Raw genomic sequence first — 13,716 nt, 5'->3', positions numbered from 1 at the left:
AATCAGTCACTCAGCAGTTGCTCCTGAGACTCCCAGGAATAGGCCTGGAAGGGTCCAGGACCAGACTGCCCAGGAGAGCCACAGAGGTGCTGCTGACCCAGCGCAACCAGAATGTGGGAAGTGAATCACGATCTGTGCTGGTGAAGGAAGCGCCACAAAACAGGAGGGCCAGGGTGAGTGTGCGTTCATGGAAACAGGAGGGCCAGGGTACACGTGCGTGTGTGGAAACAGGAGCACCAGGGTGTGTGTGCATGCGTGGAAACAGGAGAGCCAGGGTGCGCGTGCGTGCTTGGAAACAGGAGGGCCAGGGTGCGCGTGTGTGCGTGTCCCCATGAGTCAGTGTGCCCCTGCCCCCTACAGCTCCTCCCACCAACAAATGTGCTGTGTTCCCAGAGCTGGGCCCAACCAGACTTGCCAACCCACAGAAGCCCAGGATCTGCCACCTGTCAGGAATGCGGGGCTAGGAAATGACAAACAGGGTTCTTGTCCAAGATCATTTATTGTTATTATTATTTTTCTCTTAACTGGATTCGGTGTTTCTCGCTCCTCACACACATACTCTCTGGTGGGGGATTCAGGTTTGTGCAAAGCGCAAAGGAGCTTGTGCCCACCTGGGCCCCTGGCCAGCGGCATGGCTGGCTTTGATCGGAGCGCCTCTTCCCTGTTTGGGCTCGCCTGCCCCAGTCCCTGTGTGGTGCCCGTCCCTGCTCCTGACCCCTGAGTGTGGCCTCCCCAGCCTCTGCCTGCACCCTGAGCATCCCCAGGAGGGCTGGGAGGGCTGGGTGCCTGAGATGGTTCATGAAATGCCCTCATCATTTCCCTTCTGCCTAAGGACCCCTGATGCCTCCCCGTGCTGCCCTGCACAGGGCCCTTGCTGGGCTGTCCACTGAAGAACCTCAAGGAAACGTTTAGTAGCTGAGCCGTGCTGGAGGCCTGGGCTCAAGCCCGAGTCTCTTGGCATGTCCAGACTGTCCCTGGCCAAACGCTAGGCTGCTGACAGCGTCCAACCCGCTGGACTAACACTGTGGATGCTGCCTGGCCTGCCAGCTTCCAGATCCCAAAGCCCTTCCCTCCCCTCCTGTCTTGCTGGCCCTCAGGGCCTGGCTCCCTGACATTCACTTCTCACCCTGAAGCCCACAGCTAGTATAGCAGAGGTGACAGGGTGCTCCAGGGTGGCAGACAGGCTTGTGTTGCATATGAAAACAAGGTGATGCTATAAATATCTAAGAATATTGGTCCCCAAAGTGACTCTTGCTGCCACCCCTTCCTCACCCTCCCCACTGACACCTTCCCAGTCCCTGGCAAGCCAGGCTGGGATTCTAGGCAAAAATTCTATCACTTTGTTTTTGCTAGGAATCACCGATACAATCCTTAGCTAAGCAAATTCAGTTTTCTGTATAGTTTATAAACATGGAAAGACATACAGTTAGGTGACGGAGTGGGAGGGAGGACCTGTGCATTTGTATATATATATATGTAGAGTGTGAGTATATATAAGTGGACATAGTTATAAAACTGCACCTTCTGTGAGAACCTCATTGCCTGGGACGAAGTTTGAATTTCAGCCTCTGATGATCTTTCCTTTGGTAATTGGTTCTTGGACCCCAGCAGTTGGGCCTGGGTCTGCCAGGGTTGCCTGAGACATCAGGAAGGAGAGGCGCTGCCCCCGGGGAGGGGCTGAAGGTGGAGTCAGGTAGGATTCAGGGCAGGGTGACTAAGTGGCCTCAGGAAACAGCCAGGATGCCACTTGCTCGTGTGTGCCCAGACTGAGGCCACCCAGCCTCGTGGATGTGCCTCGTTTGTTCCTCTCTGCGTCCTGGTTTCTCCAGGAACCATGGGGCCCTCCGGACCTCTCCAGACGTTCGGGATTCTGCAGAGCCCCGCCGCTGCCGTTGGGGGGCGATTGTCCCATTGTCGCTAGTGAAGGATGCACTCGGTGTGCCTTTTACTGCCTTGCTGGAGTGGACGCTGTCCGTGGGTGTTCTGTGGGGCTGGCGGGGACGGCCGGGGGAGACGTGCCAATCCCCTCCCACCTAGGGCTGTACACTTTGGGTTTACAATCCACATGGCAGGGTACAGACAGCAGCTGCGTGAAGACGCCTCTACCAGCCTTCTCCTGAAACCCAGCAGATCTTCCACTAGGAAAAAAAGAAGAAAATTAATTCTGTTCCTTGGTGGACACGTGGCAGTGCTGGGTGATGATGCCCTGGGCCCTCAGCGGAGAGTGACCGCCAGCCCCAGAATCCAGGCCAGGAGAGAGGCCCCCAGGGAATGGCCCGAGGAGGCCTGCTGCACCCCGCTGGGGGCACGGATGGGGGTCCTGCGGGCACACTTGCCCTTCCTCTTGGGCCGGGCGGTGGGCATGATGTCGAAGCCGAGCTTGTGCTGGTAGTCGGGGGCATAGTCTGGCAGCTTGGGGGCCTGCTTCCTGCCACCCGCCTTAGAGATCTGGTTGCGGTTCCTGTGGCTGGTGCAGTTCTTGCCTGGCTTCCTGTGGCCGGGCCGGGAGCCAGGCAGGTGGCCCTTGCCTCTGGTGGGGGCATGGGGCAAGTGGTGGCCCTTGCGGGCAGCCCTGTCCGTGGTGGTGAGCGTGTGTGACTTGATCTGGTGCGGGGACGCTGGTCCCGTGCAGTTCCGGAAGTCCTCGGCCCTCAGCAGCTTCAGGTCCTGGCCGTGCCGCCGCACGGGGGACAGGCAGGGGACAGCGGAGCTGGAGCCCCGGAACCGCTGCAGCCACTCCCAGAGGGAGCGCGCTCGGCAGCCGCAGTCCCAGGGATTGCCGTTGAGACGGAGGAACTCCAGGGCCCCCAGCGGGGCCAGGCATGCGCCCTGCAGCTCCACCAGGCTGTTGTTGAAGAGGAAGAGCGTGGTCAGCCGGCGCAGGTCGTGGAACGCCTTGTGGTGCACCCACTGCAGCTGGTTCTCATGCAGCAGCAGCCGGTCCAGGTTCACCAGACCCCGGAAGGTGCCTGGGCCCAGGCTCCACAGCTTGTTGCCATGGAGAAACAGGTGGCTGAGGTTGACCAGGTCCACGAAGATGTCGTCCTGGAGGTACTCAATGTGGTTGTCCTGCAGGTAGAGGTACTGCAGGCTGTGCAGGCCGCCAAAGATGCCGGCTGGCAGGGCGCTCAGCCCGCACTTGTAGAGGTAGAGGGCGTGGAGCTTGACCAGGCCCTGGAAGGTCTCGGGTGCCAGTGTCCGCAGCTGCCGGTTGTCACCAAGGTCCAGCTCCTCCAGGTGCACGAGGCCCTCGAAGGTGCTGGGGTGGATGTGGGTGATGTTGTTGGAATAGACCCAGAGCGTGACCATGGCGGGGCTGAGGTGGCCCGGCTGCAGCAGGCTGATGCGGTTGTTCTGCAGGAAGACACGCTCACTGTCCACTGGGATGCCCTCCGGGATGGCCGCAAAGTTGTGCGCCTGGCAGCTGACCGTCATGGGCGCCGGGTAGCACACGCAGTCCCGCGGGCAGCCGCCACCCAGGGGCAGCTCTGCAGCCACCAGCAGCAGCAGCACTTCCACACAGCACCCTGGCAAGGAGAGAGAACACAGCCAGGTCAGGGGCCGCACAGGGGCGGGAGGCCAGCGCGGTGCAGGGGAGAACTGGCACGGCACTCTCCTGGGCCCACTGGGGCTACATTTTCACCTTGGCTGAGCTCAGTGAGAGCCTCACCCCTGGCTGAAGCAAGATCAGGGTGAAGGGTCCAGGTCCAAGCCTGGAACCTGTCTGGGATGAGAGGCCTCCCCTCCTTGGTGACCCACTTCTTGGGTCTGGGAGGTGAGTCTGGAGTGAAGGCCCTGATCACCCCCACACTTCCTTAGTTCCACCCCACAGATGCTGAGCCCCAGGCTCACCTACTCCGGCTCTGTCACGCTGCAGGGGTGGAGGTCACGACCCAGGGACACCGCCATCAGCTTCCCATCTCCTCCTAGCTGTGTCCCTGGCTGTTGTTATCTGTGCTCACGGAGAGTGGAGGGGCTCTTGCTGTCCTGAGGAATCTATTTATTTATTTTTACTTTTTATTTTATTTATTTACTTTTTGAGACAGAGTCTCACTGTGTCCACCAGGCACCAGGCTGGAGTGCAGTGGTGCAATCTCAGCTCACTGCAACCTCCGACTCCCGGGTTTAAGCAATTCTGCTTCAGCTTCCTGAATAGCTGGAACTACAGGCATGCGCCACCACGCCCAGCTAATATTTGTATTTTTAGTAGAGACAGGGTTTCACCATGTTGGCCAGGGTGGTCTCGATCTCTTGACCTTGTGATCCACCTGCCTCGGCCTCCCAAAGTGCTAGGATTACAGGTGTGAGCCACCACACCCGGCCTTATTTAATTTTTTTTTTTTTTTTTTGAGACGGAGTCTTGCTCTGTCACCCAGGCCAGAGTGCAGTGGCGCAATCTCGGCTCACTGCAACATCTGCCTCCTGGGTTCAAGTGATTCTCCTGCCTCAGCCTCCGGAGTAGCTAGGATCACAGGTGTGCACCACCATGCCTGGCTAATTTTTGTGTTTTTAGTAGAGACGGGCTTTTACCATGTTGGCCAGGATGGTCTTGATCTCCTTACCTCAGGTGATCTGCCCCACTCAGCTTCCCAAAGTGCTGGATGACAGGGGTGAGCCACCGTGCCTGGCCAGAATCTCTTTATTTAAATCATTCCCAGTCACAAGCAGAGCATGCATGCATGGCACCAAAATTCACCTGAAATAATGTCTCCTTTACAGTGTCTTCCATGTCCTCAAAACATAGAGGCAACCCTCCCTCTAAGCCTCAGTTTCCTCATTTCTGAAATACGGACATGACCGGGCATGGTGGCTCATGCCTGTAATCCCAGAACTTTAGGAGGCCGAGGGGGCAGATCACCTGAGGTCAGGAGTTCAAAACCAACATGGCAAAATTCTGTCTCTACTAAAAATACAAAAATTAGCCGGGCATGGTGGCATGTGCCTATAATCCCAGCTACTTGGGAAGCTGAGGCACAAGAATCACTTGAACCCTCGGGGCAGAGGTTGCAGTGAGCCGAGATCATGCCACTGCACTCCAGCCTGGGTGACAGAGTCTAGGAGACTCTGTCTCAAAATAAATAAATAAATGAAATAAAATAAAATACAGACAATAGCAGTTCTCCCTGGCAGAGCTATGTGGATGCCTTGAGAGGCGCCTGTCTGTGAGGGCCTGGGGGTGACAGCAGCTGTCAGACCGAGGCTGCCCCATCCCAGCCCACCCTTGGGCCCCTCCGCTCTTGCGACTCACTCCAGCCCCCAGGCTGTGGCTGCAAAACCAGGCCTCGCCTCTCCACTGTCCAGAGCGTTTCCTCTGTAGCTTCCCTCTAATTGGGCATTAATTAGGCATTCGTTAATGGATCCTTAAAGTAATTTATTTTCGGATGTGTCCAGCCTGTGGTCGGATAATAGCCCTGCGCTCATTATCGGAGCAGCCTTATTACCGATGACAGTCATTACCTCCCTTTTTCCAGGGTTGCAGCTGCCCCAGGCGGCCGGGCAGGCACGCCAAGGTGGGGGGTGGGCTCCAGGCTCCAGGCGCCCACCCTGGATAGCCAGCCAGCCTTCTCCTCCCTGCCCGATGGGCCTCCTGCCCCATGGGCCTCCTGCCCCTTTGCTTCTGGCTCCAGTGAGGCCTGGGGGAAGAGTCAGGGCGCCAGGGGCAGCCGAGTCGCTACTGCAGCTGCGCCCAAAGCTTGTGGGATGAGAAACAGCCCCTCCAGCTGCTCTGGGGCCAGGCCTGCTCCCGCCTCATGCCGCTGCCTGCCCAGGCTCCCGGCCCAGCAGGCCTCGCTGCCACTGTCACCCCTCGTTCCTGGCAGAAACAGCATGGTAAGTAAGTGACAGCTCCCAGATGTTGGGAGTTACGGGCTCCCAGAGAGTGGCAGCTGTTTCCTGTCCCCCTGTAATCACCCGGCTTCGACCGACCATTTCCGACACATAAAAATCATCGCACATAATTTGTGTTTTTTTTTGCATAATTGGGCTCGGTTGCGATTTCAGAGCAATTACGACTTCAGCGGCGGCGGCACAGCTTCAAGGACCCTTTCTGGGCCAAGTCAGGCTCTATGTGGCCTACGCTACACTCCCCAGCCAATGCACAGCCCGCAAGCTGGGCTGAGGCTGCTGACACCACCTCAGCCTCAGTTTCCCCTACCATGTGTGGGAGATGATGGCAGTGCCCACTGTCGCCACTTGGAGGCTCAGGTCCTGCCTCCGGCCTCTGCGCCTGCCTCCAGCTGCCCAAGGAGCCCCACCTGCAGGGGGAGGCAGGGGCGTGAGGGTAAGAAACCTGGGCTCCAAACCCCGCCTGACTTTGGGAAGCCTGCCTACTCTCTGAAGCCACCATCCAGGGCTGGGAGGGGGCCCAACTCACATTGGCTGACCCTTACACGGAGCCGACACTCCCCTCTGGCTCAGCTCACACTCCTCACCCCTGCTCGGCCGCTAGCTACGCCCTGCAGGGAGCTTCCTTCCCAGGGAGCCACCCCACTCTGCTGAGGGAGCCAGAGTTCCCCTCCCAGCTCAAGGGTGTCCCACATGTCAGGGGACAGGGCCACAGCCAGGCCATTCTGCAAAGACAAAACCATCTCCACCCCGAGTCTACAGCGAGAGAGGCCTCGAGGCAGGGGGACGGGTGATGCGTGTCCGGCTCAGCGCTAATCCCACTCGACATTTGTGCAGCTTACTGGAGTTTACAAAGTGCTTCCACTCATGCTCCCCTGAGGCTCAGAGCTGCCCCGGGTATGGGTGTGGGGAGCCCTCCTCCACCCCAGGTGTGGCTGCTTCTGTGAGGCCCAGGATGGAGTTCTCTGAAATGACGCCCGGAGAAGCCTGGGCCCATGGAGAGACGTTTCCCATCTCACACAAAGCAGGGGTCTCCGAGGGATGTCGAAACACGGGGAAACCAGGCAAGGACCCCAGTTTAGGTGAAAAGGCCAAATCCTATCCCCCTGTAATCACCCGGGGTGACCCAGGGGTAGACTTGGTATCTGTGAGTGTGCCATGGGTGGGAGGGGTCAGAGGGCAGGGGTGAGGTGAGGCAAGGCCCAGGGCAGGAACCCCCCTACCCCGCCTCTGAGAGGGCTCCTGGGTCGCCAGGCCTGGCTTACATTCCCTGTCTCAAGGAAGAACAAACCATTGTCTTGGGGAACACGTGGGGCAACAAGCCACAGGCCCCAGTGTGGGCAGCCCTTCCCTCCTGTCCCAATGCCTGAGGATGGTGGAGGGGCAGATTGGGGGTTCTGAGCCCCAGGGCATGCTCACCACCTTCAGTACGGCCCAGGTGCAGGGACCCAGGCCAGGGAAGCTGCCCTTCCAGGCACCCTGCCCCTCCTCCTGGAGATGCTTCTGCAGCCTGGAAGGTGGCCCCATTTCCAAGATCTTGGACCAGCTGCCCCAGCTGGCCCTGCCACCTCTAGTACCCTGTGCCACAGCCAGCAGGTGCCCCAGTCTTGGACTGTCCCCCACGGGGTTTCTCCCAGAGAGGCTGGCATAGCATTGCCATGGCTCCTCCCGTGCCCCTTCGTGCAGCCCTGGGGAGCCCAGACCCATTGATTGCCTGATTAATATACTAACAATGAGGCCCTCGCCTTTGCCGTGCATTTTAAGATTTCGAATTAGCAGGGTTCAGAGTCTCTGTGGAGGAGCCCGGCACCCCCTCCCACCAGCCTACTCACCCCCTCCTGGGTGAGGCAGGGGTGGCTCTGCCCAAGGGGGCTGAGGAGAGCAAGGCCGAGCTTCCACCAAGGCTCCCCCGGGCTTTCCCTGGGGTGTCCCCTGTTCCTCCTCTCCTCTGGGGGCGCGCACTTGGCTGACTGCTCGGCTACCCCCAAACCTCCCGGCCTCCCACACATCTGAGCTCACCGGCATCTCCACAGCCTCATTCATTCACTTGCGGCCTGAGCCCTGGAGTGTTGGGGATGCCAGTGGGGAGGATCCAGAATGAGTGGGGGTGGTGCAAGGGGGGATCCTCATGCTCACTGGCAGACGGGAGTCTCTCTCACAACAGCAGGCAGGCACTCTGGCCAGGGGTGCGCCCTACAGTAGACCCCTGGGGGGATGTGGGAAGGGAGGGTACTCAGGGAAGGCCCCTGCCATCCCTGTGCCACCTGCCAACATTGTTCTGTCACTGCCTGGAGTATGAGTCTGGGAACTGAGAGAAGGGTCCCTGTCTCACAGGGTTGCCTTAGTATTCCAGCCAGCACAAAAGCATCAAGGACAGCTGGGATGGTGGTCAGGTCCCTACCCAGTCCTCTCAGCAGCCCAGATATGCTGCTGAGGGGACTTGTGGGGCCAGACCTGCCGGGATGGGGAAGGGAAAGGCAGTGGCCACTGCATGGCAAAGGCCCCGCGGTGGGAGGGGGTGCCACACTCATGCATCTTCCTGCCCTGCTCTGCCACTCAGGCTCTAAGTACGCAGAGCTTCCAAGGAGGCTGCAACCTCTGCTCGGCTGAGCTGGGGGAACCCAGAGCCATGGGGGCCAGAGGTCTCCCCTTTGTGACCAGCCTGGGCGAGGCCCTTGCCCGAGGCCCAGGCCAGCCAGCCATGGCCGTGGGGACTCCGCAGCTTCCCAGCCCCTGGAAGCAGGAAGGGACCAACCAAGGCAGACCCAGCCTATCTGTGCAGCAGAGGCCTCAGGACAGCTCCCGGGACCGGCGCCCTGTCACAGGAGACCAGGCCCTTGGGGGAAGCCACTGGCCACGGCATGAGGCTGGCGACAGGGCAGTGAGCAGGACTCACCTGGCTGATGGCGAGGCCAGGGCTCTGCCCCCAGCATCACGCTTCTCTGGTGGCAGGGCATGCCTCCACAGAGGGCTGCTTGACCCTCGTAGCCCCAAAGCCTTGAGCTGCTCACCCCAACTGTCAGCACTGAAGGGACTGCCGCTCCCTGGGCCTGAGCAGGTATGGCCCAATGGGCTGGCATCCCCGCACCCCCCTGGGCAGGGCCGTGGGGCTCTCTGAGTCTTGGAGACTGGTCAGATCCCTCTGGCTCTGCAGCCCTCCCTCCCCTTCCCCGCTTTCTCCAGCCCTGCCAGATGCTCCTCTCCACCCAATCGATGCTAACCCAGTGCTGGTCAGATAACAGCCTTAGGCCAGGCCGGATGCACTTGGGGCTGTTGGCGCCTTGGGCTACTTGGCCCTGTCCCTCCACGCTGCACCCAAGCACAGGCCACTTCCTGGGCAGCCCATCCTCCCCTTCCCCAGCACCGCCTGGAGCCTGGCTCAGCCCTCGGGACATGGAAGCCAGCCAGGGCACAGCTGGATTTCTGTCACCAGCCCCTACTGCTGGACATGGGGTGTGGGGTGTGCAGGATGGGCACAGGCTCCTCATCCGTGGCACAGGGCATTGGAAAGAGTACAAGCTTTGGAGCCAGACAGACCTGAGTTTGAATCCTAACTCCTCTTTTTTTTTTTTTCAGACACGGCCTTGCTCTGTGGCCCATGCAGGAGTACAGTGGCACAGTCATAGCTTACTGCAGCCTCAACCTCCTGGGCTCAGGAGATCCTCCCACTCTAGCATCCCGGGTGGCTTGAAATATAGGCCCACACCACCATGTCCAGCAAATGATTTAATGTTTTGTAGAGATGGGATCTCACTATGTTCTCCAGGCTGGTCTTGAATGCCTGGGCTCAGCCTCCCGAAGTGCTGGGTTCACAGGTGTGAGCTACCTCACCTGGCCCCAGGTCCCCAACTTAACCAGCGTGTCCCCATGCTTGTGTGAGCCTCATCTTCCTCACCTGCAAAATGGGGCAGTCATTTAAAGCTCCAGCGTGGCTCTCCTCCCTGTGGACGCCACACCGCCCTGCCTCCCCCACGTCTCCATCTGTCACATGAAAGCCTCCCAGGCTGAGCAATGCTCGTCCCCCACACGCCTCCTCCACTCACATATTCTGCGCCTCAGTCACAGGCAGCACCTTTGTTCCGGCTTCTCCAGCCAAACACCTCAGAGTCACGGTGTGTGCCCACTCTCTCCCACCCCGCACGCAGCCCTCAGAAATCCTGTCCGTTCAACTTCAAAATTGGGTTCAGCTTCAAATTATATATATATATATATAAAATAATTTTTTTTCTTGATGTCCAGGCTGGAGTGCAGTGGTGTGATCTTGGCTCACTGCAACCTCCACCTCCCGGGTTCAAGCGATTCTCCTGCCTCAGCCTCCCAAGCAGCCGGGATTACAGTCGTGCGCCACCACGCCTGGCTAATTTTTTGCATTTTCAGTAGAAACGGGGTTTCACCATGTTAGCCAGGCTGGTCTCAAACTCCTCACCTCAGGTGATCCGCCTGCCTTGGCCTCCCAAAGTGCTGGGATTACAGGTGGGAGTCACCGCACCCAACCTTTTTTTCCATTTTTGGAGACAGAGTCTCGCTCTGTCACCCAGGCTAGAGTGGAGTGATGCGATCTCAGCTCACTGCAACATCTGCCTCCTAGGTTCAAGTGATTCTCCTGACTAGCTGGGATTACAGGCATGCACCACCACACCTGGGTAATTTTTGTATTTTTAGTAGAGACAGGGTTTCACCATGTTGGCCAGGCTGGTCTCAAGCTCCTGACCTCAGGTGATCTGCCTGCCTCAGCCTTCCAAAGTGCTGGGATTACAGGGGTGAGTCACCAGCCCCGCCAACTTCAAAATGTATTTAGCATTTATCCACTTCTCATGGCCACCACCCCAGTCTGGGCAACCATCGCCTCTGGCCCAGACTGTGGCAATAGCCTCTAAGTGGTCCCTCTGCCCCACCCTTGCCCCGTCTCTTCTGACGCAGTCACCAGGGAGAGCCAGCAAAGTCTAAGTTAGAATACGATGTGCCTCTGTTCACACCCTCCACGGCGCCCATCTCACTTAGTAAGGTCCCTCCAAGTCTGTCCTATGGCCCAGAGGCCCCACTGGACCTGAGCTGCCATTCCCTCCTTCCCTCCCCAGCCGCAGTGGCCTCCCTGGTGCCCGTCCTTCATGCCAGGCAGCTCCACCTCTAGCCTTTTGTTCGTGCTGTTCCCTGTGCCTGGAGCGATTCCCAGGGTGTCTGGGGGGCTCCCAACCTCACCTCACCATTTACGGCTCTGTTCCTACCTCTTCCTCAGGTGCCCCACATCCCCTGAGGCCCTGACTGAGCAGCAGCCTGTTTTTGTGTTTTTTTTCTTTTTTTGAAACGGAGTCTCACTCTATCGCCCAGGCTGGAGTGCAGTGGTGTGATCTTGGCTCACTGCAACCTCTACCACCCGGGTTCAAGCAATTCTCCTGCCTCAGCCTCCCAAGTAGCTGGGACTACAGGCATGCACCACCATGCCTGGCTAATTTTTATGTATTTTTCGTAGAGATGGGGTTTCACCATGTTCGCCAGTTTGGTCTTGAACCCCTGACCTCATGATCTACTCACCTCAGCCTCCCAAAGTGTTGGGATTACAGGTGTGACCCACCACATGCCCAAGCAGGCTGTTTTAAACATATCCTTCCCTGGATTAGAATGGTATGTGGCAGATAAAGAATTCCATGCACCTCTAATCATCGATGAGAATGGAGTTCAAGAGCTGGTGAAAAATGGTGTTTGAACAAGATACCAAGTTTTACCACAATAGGAATAGCTTTTATTTTTGATAGACCAACTGAACTTACAAGACCCCCTGGATGACTCAAGTTTAAATATCCACAGGGTTTTATTTTGCTTGTTGAACTTTTGCAGCTATTGCACACTTCCCAGGATCCAGATGACTGAACTTCAGATAGCATTTTTATGATTCCCAACTCATTGAAGGTCTTATTTATACAATCTTTTTCCAAGCCCAGGAAACCGCTGGCCATCCAGGAAAGTTCCTGCAGCTGAACTGCAGTCAGAACGTTCAACGTCACTTTACCTGGAGCTGGAAGCATCTGTTTTTGCAGTTGTACATAGTAATAATATGTCATCGTACATGCTGAAAGGTTTCTATGGTACTAAAAGTTTGTTTTATTTTATCAAATATTAAGCTTTTTAAAGAAAATAACTGGACAGTGAAATAAATGTATCTTCTTATAAAAAAAAAATCCTTCCCTGATTCCCCTTTATTTTTTATTTTGAGATGCAGTCTCGTTCTGTGACCCAGGCTGGAATGCAGTGGCAAGATCTCAACTCACTGCAACCTCCACCTTCTGTGTTCATGCGATTCTCCTGCCTTAGCTTCCCAAGTAGCTGAGACTAAAGGCATGTACCACCACACCCGGCTGATTTTTGTATTTTCAGTAGAAATGGCATTTCACCATGTTGGCCAGGCTGGTCTGGAACTCCTCGGTGATCCACCTGCCTCAGCCTCCCAAAGTGCCAGGATGACAGGCGTGAGCAGCTGCCCCGGCCACTTTTTTTTTTTTTTTTTGAGACGGAGTTTCGCTCTTGTTACCCCGGCTGGAGTGCAACGGCACGATCTCGGCTCACTGCAACCTCCACCTCCTGGGTTTGAGCAATTCTCCTGCCTCAGCCTCCCAAGCAGCTAGGACTACCGGTGCGCACCACCATGCCCAGCTAATTTTTGTATTTTTAGGAGAGACAGGGTTTCAGCATGTTGACCTGGATGGTCTCTATCTCCTGATCTCGTGATCCACCCGCCTCGGCCTCCCAAAGAGCTGGGATTATAGGCGTGAGCCACCGCACCTGGCCCAACTTTTTAAATTTTTTCAATAGAGGTGGAGTTTCACTTTGTTAGCCAGACTTGTTTCCAATTCCTGGACTCAAGCAATCCTCCCACCTGGGCCTCCTGAAGTGCTGGGATCACAGGTGTGAGCCGCTGCGCCCTGACACCCTGTTTCACTTTACTCCACAGTTTCCTCCCTCTTCTAATGCACTACATGATTCGCTAATTTTTCTTACTGATGTTCTACCCTCTTCCCACTGAGTGTTGACTCCGGGAGGGCAGTGGCTTCATCCAGTGTGTTCTCCGCTATACCCTTATAGCCCAGAACACTGGCACCCAGCAGGTGCTCAGTCACATGGCTGATGAGGCAAGAACCTTCTGTGTCAGCAGGGGACTGAGAGACGCTGCTCAGACAGCCTGAGGCCCTGGCCTCTAGTAGGTGCTCAATAAACAGAGGGTTTTTTTTTTTTTTTTTTGAGACGGAGTTTCACTCTTGTTACCCAGGCTGGAGTGCAATGGTGCGATCTTGGCTCACCGCAACCTCCGCCTCCTGGGTTCAGGCAATTCTCCTGCCTCAGCCTCCTGAGTAGCTGGGATTACAGGCACGTGCCACCGTGCCCAGCTAATTTTTTGTATTTTTAGTAGAGACGGGGTTTCACCATGTTGACCAGGATGGTCTCGATCTCTTGACCTCATGATCCGCCCGCCTTGGCCTCCCAAAGTGCTGGGATTACAGGCTTGAGCCACCTTGTGTGGGGTTCTTACCACAACTGAGGAGCCTCAGAGGTGACTGCACGGTGAGGAGAGCTCTGTGAAGGAACCCAGCACCAGGCCGCCAGATGCCCACGGCAGGGTGACCAGGGCAGGCTTGCCTGGGGCGGAGGGGTTCCCAGGATGTGGGACTTTCAGAGCTAAAACCCCAACAGTCCCAAACCAACCAACCAACCAGCCGGAATAGGTCAGTCATCCGGGCCATGCAGGTCAGCCACATCCCCGAGCCTCCCTCAACAAAATCCTCTGAATTCAGGAAGTGGAGGGAGCACAGGCAGGCCCGAGGTGCGCGTGTTCTCAATCAGCATGTGTCAGCTCAGTGCCTGCAGCCAGGAGGCTGGTCT

General features: G+C 57.2%; 1 protein-coding gene across 3 annotated transcripts in view; it reads right to left on the bottom strand.

Annotated features, from left to right (window-relative positions):
• Positions 1–483: 483 nt before the first annotated feature.
• RTN4RL1 (reticulon 4 receptor like 1) overlaps positions 484–13,716 on the bottom strand; it is a 91,334-nt gene continuing 78,101 nt past the window's right edge. For all 3 annotated transcript variants that reach the window (XM_017972204.5, XM_054255598.2, XM_078372458.1), the window contains one exon: positions 484–3,527. In XM_017972204.5, the coding sequence (XP_017827693.3) occupies positions 2,215–3,527 (1,313 nt within the window). In that variant the 3' untranslated portion in view covers positions 484–2,214. The remainder of the gene's footprint in view (positions 3,528–13,716) is intronic.

This window comes from Callithrix jacchus, chromosome 5 (genome assembly GCF_049354715.1).
Source record: "Callithrix jacchus isolate 240 chromosome 5, calJac240_pri, whole genome shotgun sequence".
NCBI classification, from domain to species: domain Eukaryota; kingdom Metazoa; phylum Chordata; class Mammalia; order Primates; family Cebidae; genus Callithrix; species Callithrix jacchus.
Note: the sequence above shows the minus strand (reverse complement) of the source record. Positions and strands in the feature narration are given on the sequence as shown.